The sequence below is a fragment of the Amia ocellicauda genome, chromosome 9 (genome assembly GCF_036373705.1).
Source record: "Amia ocellicauda isolate fAmiCal2 chromosome 9, fAmiCal2.hap1, whole genome shotgun sequence".
In the NCBI taxonomy this organism is placed as follows: domain Eukaryota; kingdom Metazoa; phylum Chordata; class Actinopteri; order Amiiformes; family Amiidae; genus Amia; species Amia ocellicauda.
This window is the reverse complement of record NC_089858.1, coordinates 9,160,264-9,176,719: the sequence shown is the minus strand read 5'-3', so window position 1 is coordinate 9,176,719 and position 16,456 is coordinate 9,160,264. Positions and strand designations below refer to the sequence as shown.

At 38.8% G+C, this 16,456-nt stretch overlaps 1 protein-coding gene across 1 annotated transcript; it reads right to left on the bottom strand.

Moving 5' to 3' along the window:
* Window positions 1-487: 487 nt before the first annotated feature.
* ppp1r26 (protein phosphatase 1, regulatory subunit 26) lies at window positions 488-15,502 on the bottom strand. Its single transcript, XM_066712995.1, has 6 exons — window positions 15,389-15,502; window positions 9,879-13,752; window positions 4,992-5,112; window positions 2,956-3,087; window positions 2,002-2,058; window positions 488-1,644 (listed from the first exon to the last, which is right to left on the bottom strand). Exons 2-6 carry the CDS (start codon window positions 13,691-13,693, stop codon window positions 1,597-1,599), a joined length of 4,173 nt encoding a protein of 1,390 aa, XP_066569092.1. The 5' UTR covers window positions 13,694-13,752; window positions 15,389-15,502; the 3' UTR covers window positions 488-1,596.
* Between the last annotated feature and the right edge of the window lie 954 nt (window positions 15,503-16,456).

The window sequence follows — 16,456 nt, the reverse complement described above, 5'->3', positions numbered from 1 at the left end:
GTAGCAGGGTGTGTTAAGAAAATACTTAATGCATTAATAACATGTACTGTGTGGACTACTGTTAGTTACATACAGAACTGTCAACTGACATTTTAAGTCAGTTATGTGAATTCATAGTTCTAAGTCATCTCTCTCTCTTCTTTCAGACAACCTTTAATGGCAGCACTCGGAAGTTTTCGGAACATTTAAGTAAATGTGGAATGTACAGGGACAATGGCTTCAACACGGCCACGGAGACGGGCTATGTCACAGGGCCTGACAACCTCGTTACCTTTCATACTTCATATAATATGAATGGACCCTCTCATTGATAGATTGATAGGTTGATTTGATAGACAGCTAAAACTCTAGCAGTAATAATAATACAAAAAAAAGGTTCAGCTGTATTTCAAATATCATTGAGAATCCTGGATTCTCAATGTATTTCCAATCTGTAAGTAATTTAATAAAATGCTATACAATGCCTTGAAATCAAAACAATCAAATCTTTATTTTATTTGATAGGACTTCTATTTTGCATATTTGAAAATGTAAATGTAAACAACATACCTGGATATCTGCATATGCAATCATGAAAACAGTTGCTCATATATAACGTTATCTGAACTTATATTAAGCAGTCAGTTAATATAAACATTTATTTCACTTTAACAGCTTGACATTTTTCAAAAATCTATTAACAAAACATAAACCTGATTATGATGCAGAGTTTAGCAGCAGGTGGTTCTCTTAATTCTCAAAAAGCTAGCAGCTCATTACATCAACCAAAAAGATAAATAACATCAAAACAAACCAAACATAAACCATTTATGGCAAGGATTTCAGACTGAGTTTTAGAAAAAAAATTACCAAGTCATTGATACACTGATACCATTTGAAAATATAACATTTTATCTCTGAAATGGCCCTTTGTGTGCCAAGGATTTGGCTAGTTTTACAAAACTGAAAGGATCACATTCTGCAGAACTGATTCAAACATACAGAAACAAAGTCAATGTTATTGAGAACCATCAGGACATTTTTGAATGTAATGCAAGATTAATTCAGATGAAAAGGAACAACTAAAATATTAATATATGTTTCAACATAAAAAAAAACTGGTATTTATTTTTGAATCAATGTACTTTCAAAATATAGAAACATCCTACAAATTACATCCTAAGGTTGCACATTATCAAGCTATGGCATATGGAAATTTATGTCTGTTAGATACAGGTAATTAATCTGTGAGGAACAGATTATTCTTTACACTAGGTTACAAGTGGGAAAGTATTTTTTAGAAAAGAGAGATTCTATGTGGTACATGGTGCCAAACCTTGATAACAACAATAATTGAACTGCTAACATCCAGTTTCTGAATTGGCTTCTATAAAAAAACACAATTTAAACTGATAGAAACCTTAATTGGAAAGTCTATATATTTTCTTAATATAGGAGCTTATTATGGACAAGGGTTATCTTTTCCTTTAAACTCCAACCTATTTATTCTGTCTAGGCTCAACACAAACATCTTCAGGGTTCATCACAACAATTAGTCTAACACTGTTAAGTATTTTAATAAACAGCACTAATCAGTAATGGTTATGTACAGATGGGCTACTTTGATCGATGTCTTCCACATTTAATCTCCCTGTAGTTGTTCTTCTAAGAAAAGGAGAGAAGAGCAATACACATCTGATACAAAACAACACAAAAAAGATTTTATATTTGAGTTAGAAGGCACTGTAATATTTCGATGGTAGAATGAGAGGGTAAAGTAACATTCAAGTATATTTTGTAGCCTTTTGTTTAACAACTATATACCTGTATACTGGAGCAATACCTGTCTTTATTTCGGCTCTAAGAATTTTTTGTTGTCCCTTTTCTGAATCGCTATTTGTTAGACACGAAAAGGAAATTAAGTTATACACAGTTCTGGTACATTTACAGTTCATATAATGAAGCAGAGATGCTCTATTTCTCATTCTTAACTATCAGTATTCAGAGAAGGTCATCGTTTACCTTGGAAATCACTTTCTGAAACAGTTGTCTCCTTTTAACACTTCTCTTCTTATCCTTCTGCAGAAGAAAGCAGAAATCACGGGCTGATTATTGTGCCATACAAAACCACAAATGCTGGTGATTTCCTGATGAAAATCATTCTTTCAATTCAGCTTCACGCCGATGTAATTTGCAGTCTGTATGGTGGTATCAGACCTTTCCAATTAACTGATACAATCAATATTTTGTTTTGCAAGATAATTAGTCACCATTTGATATTTTGATGGACAGATGCCTTATCTTCTTCCATTTACCCTGATGAACTGTCTCTTTTAATAGGATTCACACATCATTGCTTTCCTAGAAACAACAGCGTTTTGCATATTTCAATCATCTATCTGAAGTCTTTTTCATATCAGAACAGGCTGATATAATTTAACGGAGCAGATACAAAAATAAAGAGATTTTTAAGGGTGAGTGGAATTTGACATATAATGCAGCTGGAGTCTAACTTCTATTTATACTTGCTCGAATTCAAAACAACAAAATCACAGGTCTGGGTGGATAGGGCATACGTTTATTTTTTCCTTAATCATGGTCTATGCCAGAATTTTGAATAGATAAAGTCTACTTGACAAATAATGTCACAGTTGTAGTCGAAACTATTCATGATATTCATCTGAATGTTACTGAGTGATTCTCTTAAGAGTGTTAGTCAAAAGTTCATTTAAAGTCAGCTCAGCTGAGTCAATTGCAATCTGAACAGCTTTCTCTCGGTTGCATTAGCGTCCAACACATTCTATATAATATATAAACACAAAATATATAATTGATACAAAGCTGTCACTCTATTTACAGTATTCACTAAACAGAGAGACACAGAAGACAATTCTCAGGAAGACTGAAAAGTGAATACCATTGACTACAACTTTAAACATCCTTATAGTTTTCATTATATAATATACATAACCAAACCTTTTTCTGACGGACAGGATTGTTCTCCTTTTTATAAAATGTCTGAACACTTATGGAGAACTTGTTCTTGGTGATATTTTGCAGATTATGGTTTTTCCCAGCAAGGGTGCGAAGTAAGATTTTCTCATGTGTCTGGAAAAGAAACAAACACACAACCAAACAAAAAACAATACGTGTAATATAATAATCCAAAATACTTTACTAGAACATCTAAGAGAAACGTATAAAATGTTAATAAGAATTATTCTAAAAGCATCGGGTTTTACACAATGAATATAGAATGGACAAAAATGATATAATGGAACCACCCTTGATATTTATAATTTACACAAGAAATATTATGCCAGACTTCCATTATACACTCACCTAAAGGATTATTAGGAACACCATACTAATACTGTGTTTGACCCCCTTTCGCCTTCAGAACTGCCTTAATTCTACGTGGCATTGATTCAACAAGGTGCTGAAAGCATTCTTTAGAAATGTTGGCCCATATTGATAGGATAGCATCTTGCAGTTGATGGGGATTTGTGGGATGCACATCCAGGGCACGAAGCTCCCGTTCCACCACATCCCAAAGATGCTCTATTGGGTTGAGATCTGGTGACTGTGGGGGCCAGTTTAGTACAGTGAACTCATTGTCATGTTCAAGAAACCAATTTGAAATAATTAGACCTTTGTGACATGGTGCATTATCCTGCTGGAAGTAGCCATCAGAGGATGGGTACATGGTGGTCATAAAGGGATGGACATGGTCAGAAACAATGCTCAGGTAGGCCGTGGCATTTAAACGATGCCCAATTGGCACTAAGGGGCCTAAAGTGTGCCAAGAAAACTTCCCCCACACCATTACACCACCACCACCAGCCTGCACAGTGGTAACAAGGCATGATGGATCCATGTTCTCATTCTGTTTACGCCAAATTCTGACTCTACCATCTGAATGTCTCAACAGAAATCGAGACTCATCAGACCAGGCAACATTTTTCCAGTCTTCAACTGTCCAATTTTGGTGAGCTTGTGCAAATTGTAGCCTCTTTTTCCTATTTGTAGTGGAGATGAGTGGTACCCGGTGGGGTCTTCTGCTGTTGTAGCCCATCCGCCTCAAGGTTGTACGTGTTGTGGCTTCACAAATGCTTTGCTGCATACCTCGGTTGTAACGAGTGGTTATTTCAGTCAAAGTTGCTCTTCTATCAGCTTGAATCAGTCGGCCCATTCTTCTCTGACCTCTAGCATCAACAAGGCATTTTCGCCCACAGGACTGCCGCATACTGGATGTTTTTCCCTTTTCACACCATTCTTTGTAAACCCTAGAAATGGTTGTGCGTGAAAATCCCAGTAACTGAGCAGATTGTGAAATACTCAGACCGGCCCGTCTGGCACCAACAACCATGCCACGCTCAAAATTGCTTAAATCACCTTTCTTTCCCATTCAGACATTCAGTTTGGAGTTCAGGAGATTGTCTTGACCAGGACCACACCCCTAAATGCATTGAAGCAACTGCCATGTGATTGGTTGGTTAGATAATTGCATTAATGAGAAATTGAACAGGTGTTCCTAATAATCCTTTAGGTGAGTGTATATGTTCAATTACCAGTTTGCAGTATCTCAGATATTCTCATGATTGACTTAATTTGCTTACCATCAAATTAGATGCCACAAATATTTTCTTCTCACCAGCTGCACTTCGATACCAATCGATGAGAATCACTTACATGAAAAGGCCAGGCCAGCCAGGACATTAAACAATAAATACAAAGCGTTTTATGCATCACACTTTTTAGTATAGTTTTCGTATACCGAATTGTAGCTGCAATCTGAATACATAACTTCTATGACTGCTCATTTGATTTATCCTGTTTATATATTCTCAGTATGAAACCCAAGACATCGATACTTAACACGATTTAAGAAAACACTGATTAGATTATTTATATGATACTACTACTACTACTACTACTACTACTACTACTAATAATAATTAATATAGATACAATTTATTTTTATCAAATGTAAGTTTAAACAAATGCAGTACCTGATGGTTTCGTCTTGGTTTCTGCCTGGTGGGAGCAGAACATTTCTGAAGCTTCTCAAATGAATTGACAACAATATAAGGGCTTATCAGCAATCCTGTATCAATGGAAGATGAGAGAGACCTGCACAGATGGGGACAGACCAGCCAGCAAGAGGTTAGGTTATTAAAGGTTACAGGTGCCACAGAGGAACTTATTTCCTTCAATGGAAATGCAAACTTAAAAAAGGGTTTAACTTAATACAGCTTTAACATGTCAGTAATCTGTCACAAATAACTTGCAGCTGTTTTCCTTGCATCCCCGGAGACTTCAGGAACAAGGGTACCTGCCAAGACTCCGAGTGAAACATCAACTGTGTATGCTGTCATATTTTAGTAATCATCTTTTAATCTATGGTCCTACCTTGACTAAAACCAGAGGAAGTGCGTTAGGAAACCAGGGGGGAAAACTGAACAGCAGATGTGCTCGAAGAAAATAAAGATTAGAAAGAAAATTAGTAAGATAATTAGAATCCAATATAACCCCCTTAGTATGATGGATTGACTCAGAACATCCTGATGAGAACATATCCCAGTCCAGGACTCATTTACCATGAAGCAGACTTCAAGCTGTACCGATGTGATGCCCTTAAATCAGGATATATACCCACTGTTTAAGAGACCACACTTTCGAAACCAAGAGAGTTCACTACTTACAGGTCACTGTCCATGTTTTTGTTGTTGTTTTTATTTGTATTCCATATATTTTGAACAATTTTGTGTCACACAATTTTCAGAAGACTACACATGCCCGTTGCTACAAGGAGATGTCAGAAACACTATAGACATCTCTCCTGTCTTGGTTTGTATGGCTCGGGAGGAACAGAGTTCAGTTTCCAGAGCTGCACACGGTGACACACGCACACGCATGTGCACGCTTTCTTGCCGAGTGTTAAGAAAGGAGAAACGTGATATAGTTGAAATTCACTCTTTATTACACAGCTGCACTTTAGATTTACAGTTAAACATTCTCTCCTTCTTATACAGGGAAAAAGGGAGAAGCATCATATTTGCAAAATATTTATGAAAACTGGCGATGCACAGCAAAGTCAGTGAAGTTTTTTTTATATATATAAACAAAAATAAATAACATTCTTTTCACATTAGAAATTCAAGGGAACTTTGCCAAAGACGAGCCAACGAGAGACAACAAACTTCAACAGGGAGTGCGGGAGGTGGGTGGTGGTGGTGGTGGCCAGGCCCTCAGCTAACTGTGTACTAATGGAAGTATCATTTCTGGTCACAGGAGCTGTCTGTCTAAAAATGCAGTTCAGTCTTAGGATTGTTTTTTTTGTTTTGTTTTTTACAGGGCAGGGAAAAGCAAAAAACCTCAAAAACCTCAAAAAGCAATTACGCTTTGTAATGCACCACCACTGCTAAGATCTACCCTTCTTTTCATTTTAGTAAGGGAGAATATAAAAACAAATCAACAAAATGGTCAAAATAAAGTATAAACCAGCTACAACAAAGGCTACTATATTACCTGTCTGGGCTAGCAGGACAACTTCTGCCAAGGCCCTCCCTGCTCTAAATGGGCAAAGCAAGACATTCAGTATGGCAGAAAATGTACTGGTTGACAACCCTAACACAGTATAATGTTCATGTTTTTTGTTGTGCACATTTTTTTTATACCATCTGTCTTTGGAAAACTACATACCTGCAACTTGATGAACCCATTGTATCTAGTGTGTGTGTAGATGTATATAACATGTTTTCTGCTTGAATAAAGTAAAATAACAGTGAAAGAAATAAGACTCCAACTGCACAGTGTGACACACTTCAGGATTTACAGGTTGCAAGCTCTTGTACAAAAGGTACTGATGAACAAATGTAATTCTAAGGGTTTCTAATGTCCAGCACCTGATGTTAAATTATACATATTCCTGTAGCACACAACACCTGAAATGGATCCAGCAGTTATGCAACAGAAGTTGTATTTACTTCCCTGTGATGTGTATAAACCGGAAGAAAGTGATACATACATTTTATAGTACTCAAATACCAGCAAACAGATATCACTGACTCATGTCAACCAGAAGGCCACAATGGGAAGACCAGAGCTGGAGAGGCAAGATGAGACACTAAACACGTGGACATTGACAGAAATGGAATGGACAGACACCAACCTAACACTTGTGATCGTACTGTTACAGAATATACAAGAAATGTGCATCTAAAGGGGATTTGTAATAGAGTCATGATAAACATAGTTCAACTGGTAGTTTGGATAGATTAATAAAGCTTCCTTTCATAATATTTAATCATGTGCAAAGAATTTTAAGTAGCAATGACCACACTATTTATAACAACGACATATATATCTGAAAGTGTATCTGAAATCTCGGAGCAACTATAAAAGAAGTACGCCCGCTTTCCTTGCAGCGTTTATCACTAACAGGTATCAAAACAAACAACTATATACATTTCAAAGCGAATACTACTGACAGACTTCGAGAGTAGCTGTTTTCCATTTAAATCACTCTAGGATTTCAGTCCCACTTTCTACTGCTCCTATACGGCGAACTTCTATGTATCAAAAACATCCTTCACGAAGCCGGTTTACTGAAGCAGTGTATGACAAGTCAATTTCACAGCAATGGCAGCTTGTTGACCACATGTAAAATAGTGCATGGGTTTACCAATATGAAGAATACTATCCGTAACGTCAACTTGTAAACTTAGCACTGGGTGGAGGCTTCAATATCACAAAGCCAGAAGGTAGTGGACAGTGAATTATAATATCCACAATTGAACTCAAAGATCATGTCATGGAAACGCTGTCTCTCCACCTTCACTTGTGCAATTAAAATTAACCCTTTCAAAAGTGTTTAATAGACTGTAAATCTGCTTTGAAACATGACCTGTTGTGATTTCACCAGATTTGAACTTTTAGGTCCCTTTATACATCTGTTAAGCTGTTTTTAATATTCATCAGCTGTTGTGTTTATGTTCAGAATATTTTTAGATTGATGGAAATTTCCATAACTGAAAGCACCATGCTTCTCTGAACAACAGATGTGTTTGTGCTTTCTATTCAAACAAGGGGTCTTAATTAACATCCGGGTGCAATCTTGGTTCTCTGAAGAGAGATTTTCTTAAGCCTGACATTTATAAAAAGCCTGCCATTTGACTTGCTCTTCCAGTGATCACAGTATGCAGTAACTGAAAGACTCTCACTCTTTGCTGGAAGTTGCTCCAGGCAGTGTCTTCTACTAAACTACTTAACAGGGTTGGGGCCAATTCCACTTTTTCGATTCCAATTGCCATTTTCAGACCCATTCCAAATTCCAATTCCAATTATTTTTGCCACTGACACAATAGGCTCTACTGGAATTGGACTGGACTGAACTGAAAAAGGAATACCAAACAGGATTGGAATGGAAAAACTGGAACTGACCCCAGCCCTGCTAATAAAGTCTGCTAATCATGTAAATGGTAATTGTGGCAGGTAGTTTCTAGATCTCCCCTACCCTTTCTGCAACATTTCCATTTTAATTACATTTGTTATGTTTTTCTTGGGCATAAATGTTAATGGAGTCTTGAATTTAAAAGGTAAATTATACACAAATAAAATTCACATTAATTAGTGGTCCCTCCATAACCTCACAGAAACGTTGCTGCACTTGGACCTACCAAACGAGGAACATGAGCCGCACAACAAAGGATTGCTATGAATCATGCTCAGCATATTCCCTAGAAACATAATGAAATGGCTAATGGAAAACAACAGCATGTCACAATCAAGGCATTACTGTTGAAATATTTCCAAATGGAATACTTCAGTAACCTCTCCCCAAATAAACAAACAAGACAAAAAACACTTGTTTCTGGGATCTGAAATGCACTGAGGCCTAAATAATTGTGATCAGCACCCATTTTAACAGCATTATTGCGTTATATCCATAGAAGTAGCATTGATCTGATATTGTTCAAATTTTGTGTGAATAGCCAGACTGGACATTCTAGGAAGAATGAAATGTGGAGAGGCCGTTTAAGTTTAGGCTTGATACAATACTAAACCCAGTTATTATAGGAAAAGTTTTTTCTTTATATTATAATATTATTTCATTAATAAAAGGTCAAATCTGTAGTTTTGTACTGCTATTGTGTAACATTTCTTAAAGTGTTTCTTTTAGGCCAAATATAGGCAAGTTGAACCATCATCCTGAATTGCTAATTGACCCCTATCTACCATCATTTAACTCCCCAGGACTCCCCAGGTTCTACTGAAATAAATATCTAAATTCATAACAAATATGCTGTTGGCCAGGTAACCAAGGATCCATTCTCAATTGGATTGTTTGGATGACAATTTGCAGGCTCACCCTTCTAGTGGTTAATCACCAATTACATTTTTAAATATAAAACATTTACTAATCATTAAATGCCAACCACTTAAAACAAGAAGTAAAGAAACCTGTTAGTTTTGATTCTCTGATCCAATTGGTAGGAGTTGTGTAACAACAAAAAGTCACTTTACCCTACTGGAAAAAAACAACAACCAGAACAATAGGAAAGACACTACTGACTTCATTTTTGTCTATTTACATTTCACAACACTTTAAATGATGAATACAAAAAGACAGAAACAAAAAAAGCAATGTCAGCTTCTTACCGACATTGCTGTGTGTGTGTGTTTTAAATAGTAAAAAAAAAAATACAACAACAGCAACAATGAAAAATAAACTTTCAACTGCTAGGCTAAGCTCATTCTATAAAACATGATCCCTTGCCAATCTAGGTATGAAAATTGTGGAATTGACATTTCAGAGGAAGGCTTACCACTGTAAAAAGACCTAAAATAAAAAAGCATATCATGTTAAAACTAGATAATATACATTCTCTACTCACAATTTAGGTTGCTCCTCACTTCTGTCTGACCTCTTACTGGCACATCTTTCCTCATCTGACTCAATGTAAGACTCATCATAGTACTCTTCACTGTTATTCCCTGTTGTCTGGCTTTTTATCTCACCCTCTCCATCTTCAGATCTTTCCTGATCAAGAGTGCTGTTCTTACAATGCACACTGCTGCCTTCACTTGTGAACTGCTCAGAATCTACAGCTTGATCTGTCTCATTGTGAGCAACTCTTTCTGCTACAGTAGACTGCAGCCTTACACCGCAGGCTTCTCTTCCCTGTTTGTATACACAGTCTCCCTCTAGCTGCTTAACTTTGGCTGGGAATGTCAAACTGCATGCACTGTGCCCTGCGCAGCTCTCTGAATGGCTTGCAGATTCTAGCGGAAGGCTACCGGATTCTTCTCGTCTGCCTTCTTCTCTGCTTTCGTGCCCTGACATCAAACACCTGGTTCTACATGCATCTTCGGCAGTAGCATATGTCTTAGCATTGAATAGCTGCCTATCCTGCCCTTGCTGAGCACAAACAAATGAAATGGAATCGTCAGATACATTCTCCGGTTGGATGTCTTTGATATTAGTAGGACTGGATGCTTTGATCTGGAATGGTTCACTTTTCTCTGAGTAAAGTGCATCTTGGCTCACCTGTAGAGTGGTGTTCTTACATACAAGTTTGGAATCTGCATTTGCGCTCAAGTCCCCCGTACTCATGTGCATGACCACTCCACTCCTCTCATACTGAAAACTGCTTTTCTCAGAGCTGCTTTTATGCATTTGTTCATTTTTGCCAACATTGTCTGCCTGGTGCAGGAGACAAAAACTGTTAACCAGGGCTAATGTGGGCTGTGGTCCCTTATCAACTGTCTGCGTAAAACGTCCAGGAAAACCTGGAGTGCTACTCTGGTCAGTTTCGTTTATGATGCTAGTCTGCTGGCTTAAGCCACTGTGATGCAATGAACTGATGTGTTTGGTTTCTGTGTCAGATGATATCTCAGCCTGCTGAGTTTTCAACTTTACTTCTGTGAGTGCTGTAGAAATGCAAGTACTTATACTGATCTCACTTGTGACTTTCTTGACCTCTTCTTCTCTTGCCGAGACTTTGGCCTTCTCAGCTAAAAACCTCCTTATTTCTTGTTCAATGCTGTCATCACTATCCACTGAACTGCTGTCTTCCACAACCTGTGTCCCTCCCTCATCTTTACTAACTAACAGGTTATCTGTAACAATCTGTCCTGTCGCAGCACTGCTGTGGTCTGGCTGACTAGACGCTTTCACCTTCCTTTCACTTCTAAGCTGCTCTGAAGTATTTCTTCTCAATTTTGTTTTTACATTTTTATCATTTGCATTCTGCTTGGGAATTACCCTACTACTTTTTGCAATACAACTTTTAGGTGTCCTGTGGTTGGCACCAGAGGCTTGCTCCAAAAGAGACTTATATTTGTCAGCCTCTGGGATGTCCAGGGGACACAGCTGTACTGCTCCAAAATGAACAATTTTTTTAGCCTTCAACTTCATGTCCCTGGTCTTCTTTTTCACTTTCTTCTTGGTTTTAAGCAAGTCTTTAATAGCTGCATCCAGGTCTTCGTCACTGTCCAATGAGCTGCTCTTGTCCCCAGGCTGGCTTTTCCCCTCTGTCCAAGCCTGTGATACTTCATTTTTTGCCTGGCATGGATGAATGGATCCAACCACAGGGCTTTCAGAATATACAACATCCTTCTGGTTAACAAGGATAGATTTATGTTCCTCAGATTTTACAGCAGCTGATTCAATTACAGGTAAATCAGAAACGTCACAAACCTCTGCAGACCTGCTTGTTGCATTAGCCATAGTAATGTCATTTCTATCACACACTGTCACAGGCACTGAATTTGGCTCTCTTTTTACCTTACACTCAGTCTGGTCTACTTTGAACACAGAATGTTCCTCCTTATGTTTTCTTTTACGCGACAGGGACAGCCTTAACTTTTTGTTCTGGGAAGGGTCCATTTTTTTATTTTGCTGCGGTGAAACACTGCTTTCGTCTCCGTGGGGAAGGCTGCCGGTGCTCGGTGGATGGCTGTGCATCTGTGCCTTCTGTTCCAGGAATTTCCTGATCTCCTGTTCGATGCCATCGTCGCTGTCCACTGAGCTGTTGTTACTGTTCTCAGAGCAATAAGGCATGTCCTCCTTGGGCAGAGGTCGAGGGCTTACACAGGCGTCCGTTACATTTACCACATGGTCAAAAGTTGGTGGCATGACTGCTTTGGAAATATCCAGAATTGCTTCTGCACACATCAGTTCTGCAGTCGTATTTACTTTCAGAGCAGGTTTGGCACTGAGCTCCAGCTGGGTCGTGCTATCCAGTAAAGGAAAACCATTTCCTCTAATTTCAGGACCTTCCAACTGTCTGCTTAAACTGTTACACGATGTGTCAGGTATGGGCACTGTATGCTTAGAAACACTCTCTTGTTTCTTTTTCTTACTTGACGCTCTCTGATTTTTAATGATCTGAGTACCTGGAGCAGCAGAGGGTTCTAAACTCATTGCTCCAGCTTTATTCAACTGGAGTTGCTTGCTGTGTGAGGGTCCTGAGAGTTTCAAGGAGTCTTCTCTCGAAGTGTCTTTTCCCTTTTGCTTCTCCAGCTGATAGCGCTGAATGGCTTCCTCAATTCCATCATCGCTGCTGGAATCGGAGACATCATCTTCCTTCACATGGTCACTGATAATCTGTAATTGGGACTGATTTGGGATCAGGTCACTGGTGGCTTTCTTAGTTTCAAAGGGAGTGAGATTTTTGGGCCCTGACATTTTGCTCAACGCGTCTTTTTTAAAAGGCAGGGAATTTCCACCTGCGGGTTTCTCACTTCTCCCACATTTCTTGTCCGTGGATGTTGACTGACTGTTTTTCACACTTTGCAAGAGGTGGCTGCTTGCATCTGGAATTTTATTGCTATCAGAACTTTTGTCCTGGTCTGATTTGGGATTATCTTTTCGCACCTGTTTAGAAGCTGGTAATTTACCTGTGGATGGCTCCACCTTCCATTTAGAATTGCGATTGGACAGTTCTTTTCTTTTCAACTTACTTTTTTTTGCAGCAGGGACCTCGGAAGCCTTTTCCTTCTTTTCAGTTAAAAAGCGTCTGATTTCCTCATGAATGCTTTGGTCAAAGGAGTCATCGCTGCTTGTGCTGGAAGAAGAAGAGCACCTTGATCGCTTAGCGACACTCAGTTTCACACCCTGGGGATATTTTATGGGCTCTACCTCAGCTTTGGTGGTGTGGAGAGACTGAACAGGGCTTTCACTTTTTTTCTCAGCCTGTTCCAGGGTGACCACACTGCATCTGTTAGTGGTTTTGTGACACTGTGCAGTATTATTACTAGATGATCCCCCATGATCACTTTTTTCCTTCAGATATTCTTGAATGGCCTCCTCGATGCCTCTGTCAACTGAGTCATCACTATCAGAGTCTGAATTTAAGGTTTCCACCTCCACAGCATCTGTACTTTTGTTCTCTGCCTTGACATCCTCCATGGTGCTCCTCTGTCTCACCTTTTGCATTTCACTCCCTCTCTTCCCATTGCAGCACTTGGCTCTGGCTTGATTCGGCTGCATGCTGTCCTCAAAGTCATCGCTCATATCAAGAGAGGATTGAGTGCTTCTCAGGCTATCTATGATCATCTGGACTTTTTCAGGGATTGGCGTGCCAGTGCTGGATATTTCACTATCAGAGTCATTGAAGCACATGGGTAGACTAAAGGTCCTGGCTGGCCCATATGACCTCCATTCTGTATGCAGTGCAACCACAGGTGGAACATTCTTCAGGAACATTCTAGCGTGCAAGGGTTAAGTGTGGACATGTGAATGCGAAGTCCATGCACATTCACATTCTGAAACAAGACAGAAAAAAAAATCATAATTATTACACACACAGCGCATATACTTCTATACACATAGCTGCAAATGTAGACCAGAGCATTTTAATTGGGAGCACCAGCTTGTGTGTACAAGCTTTTACTCTCAAATGACCTCTCCCTTGCTGTATTATAGCCTGAGCTCTGGAAGTTGTTTCAGTTCCTAAAAACAAAACATTGGTTTCAAATTACTATAAAAAATATTTCTTAGAGCTACACTGCTAAACTCCAACTGCTTAAAAACAAGTCTAACCAAGCAAATACATAATATTCTATGTATCACACCAATGCAAGTGCTATTTTCGTAAGTAAAATAATAAAATAGACATCACACGATAATAACTAGGCCTACAACACGGCACCAAACTCTAAATGGGGTTTAATCAATATAAACTAACATTAGTACATTTAATATTACTACTTTATTGTTTGTCACATGTTCAGTGAACTTGAACAGCACTCCTCTGTGAACTACATCTGAGGGTTTTAATGCCTGACTGTAATAGTTATTTTTTTTTCCAGATTCAATACTACCAGCACATAAATAGTATCCATGATCAATGATCTTTACATCGTCAAATGTGTATGACTCTGGTTGTAATATTGTGTAACACTGTACTGATAACACCCAGCGTTATTTTGTTTGTAACGTAGCATGTGGAGAGAGCCGTCACATGCGGCGCTGTACTACCCTACCCGGCTTTTTTGTTTATACTGTCTGTGTGATCTTGAGCTACAAAATACATACCCCTGTAGCGCAGATGTCCGCAGTTCTGCACAAATTTGCACGATCCCACCCACCCCAGTGGTGCAGCCGCGCAGAACTGCGGAAATCAGCGCTACACGAACAGCCCCGTAGCACGACGCAGACTGAATAAATAGCACAAAACCTGCAAACTTGTAATCTAAAGACTGGCACCCCAAAGCATATCTGTTCCTTCCCAAGTAAACGCTACCACCAGTTTCCCGATACCAAGTTACTGTTACAACAACACAAAACACGACCCACACAGCATTATATTGCATTAGCGTCCACAAGCAAATACACCTGCTTTATTATTATTTTTTAAAAGCAACCAATTTTAACATTCAATTAAAAAATACACACATTTTATTTTCGCATTAATTGCACAAAAACGTGTTTCTTAGCACTGCGATTGTTCCGTGAGCCATTTTGACGTCACCTCCCCACATCCTTCCCTGTGAGCAGCATTGCCCCCGCGTCGCAGCGCCGCACCGGGACGTCCCCGTATCCTTCCTGCGGCTCGGACTGCACTGATGCCCGGTGAGTATCACTAAGAGACACCGCCGTGGAACCAGCTTCCGTCCCGACCCGGCCACTGACAAACCCTGTCATTCATTTCAAGACACTAGACTGACAATTTTCATTTATACTTTCACAATGTTTATGTCTTGTTGCAAAAAAAAAATATATCTACCAATTTAAAAGTTCCCATCACACCTAAAGCCGTGTCTTAAGAAACAGACACTTGCGGGCCTATTCACTTCACTTCACACCGGCTATTTGGTTGCCTGTGAAACGTATTTGTCTCCCAACAACGACGTGAAGCATGTTATTCATTTTAAAAGATAGGGTATCGCCATATTTTACCTGATTACAGCCGGTTTCACTTCCCTTTTCCTGCAGTTTGGGCTCTTTTATTCGTTTATTAATGTCAGAGATGGTAAGTGTCCACACACGGCTCGGGGACGCGCATAAAGTGCACGGCACCGCACACCCCCCGCCAGCCACGCAGTTAAAGGCGCAGTTTGCACTTTCCCCCCATGGGCAGACATTGCTGTTGAGTCTAATTGTCATGTGCTACATGCTATGTTAAAAGAATAATATAAATTGAAAGTACATGTTACACATTAAGAACCAATAATAATAAAGAGTTACAGAAATACTTACCTTTGAAGACACAGTTAAAGGCGCCGTTTGCCCATTTCCCCCATGGACAGACACTGGTGTTGTCTAATTGTCATGTGCTACATGCTATGTTAAAAGAATAATATAAATTGAAAGTACATGCTACACATTACGAACCAAGAATAATAAAGTTATTGAAATGCTGACTATACACATTTGCGCTTGACGTGATGTAGAGGCCACACAATTACACATTAAATATATAAAAACAGAAAAACGAATTGTTAGATTTAAATGTCAGATTTTGAAAACTGTTTCCATTGAATTCTCTCTCTTCTGGATATATGTATTTATTTAATACATAAATACATACATAAATAAATAAAACCAGTATTTTCATTCCCAGTCACCCAAGCACATATGGGCCAGTACACACATGTATGTGTATAATAGTTATATTTCTCATGTTATCTGTATCATGGGTCAGTATTTAATTAAATTAATGTTCTCCCTTAAGAATAGGTGTATTTATAATAATAATAATAATTCACTTGTGGTCACATCAATAATGATATAAAGACTTGACATAAATAATGTGATACACCCTGATATTCAAATAAACCATTCAGGTCACTATATTACCAAGCTAGTTGATTTGCTCTATAGGAGAATAGATACATAGAAACATAATTTCCCAAAGAGCTGTCAGTAGGAGTCCTGGGCATGTAGCCAATCCTATGGAGTAAGTGTGGGCTGCCCTTGACTGATCCCCATGAAAAGTGTCCTAGCAATCCCGCTCCGCTGGACTCC

What these genes read in the sequence shown, in the direction of transcription:
- ppp1r26 (XM_066712995.1), bottom strand. Translation starts at nt 13,693, where the DNA reads ATGTTCCTGAAGAATGTTCCACCTGTGGTTGCACTGCATACAGAATGG. An exon ending in AGTGAGGAGCAACCTAAATT is followed by an intron (nt 5,113 to 9,878) that starts GTGAGTAGAGAA and finishes CCATCTGTGCAG; the next exon opens with GTCTCTCTCATCTTCCATTG. An exon ending in ATCCTGTCCGTCAGAAAAAG is followed by an intron (nt 2,059 to 2,955) that starts GTTTGGTTATGT and finishes TTTCTTCTGCAG; the next exon opens with AAGGATAAGAAGAGAAGTGT.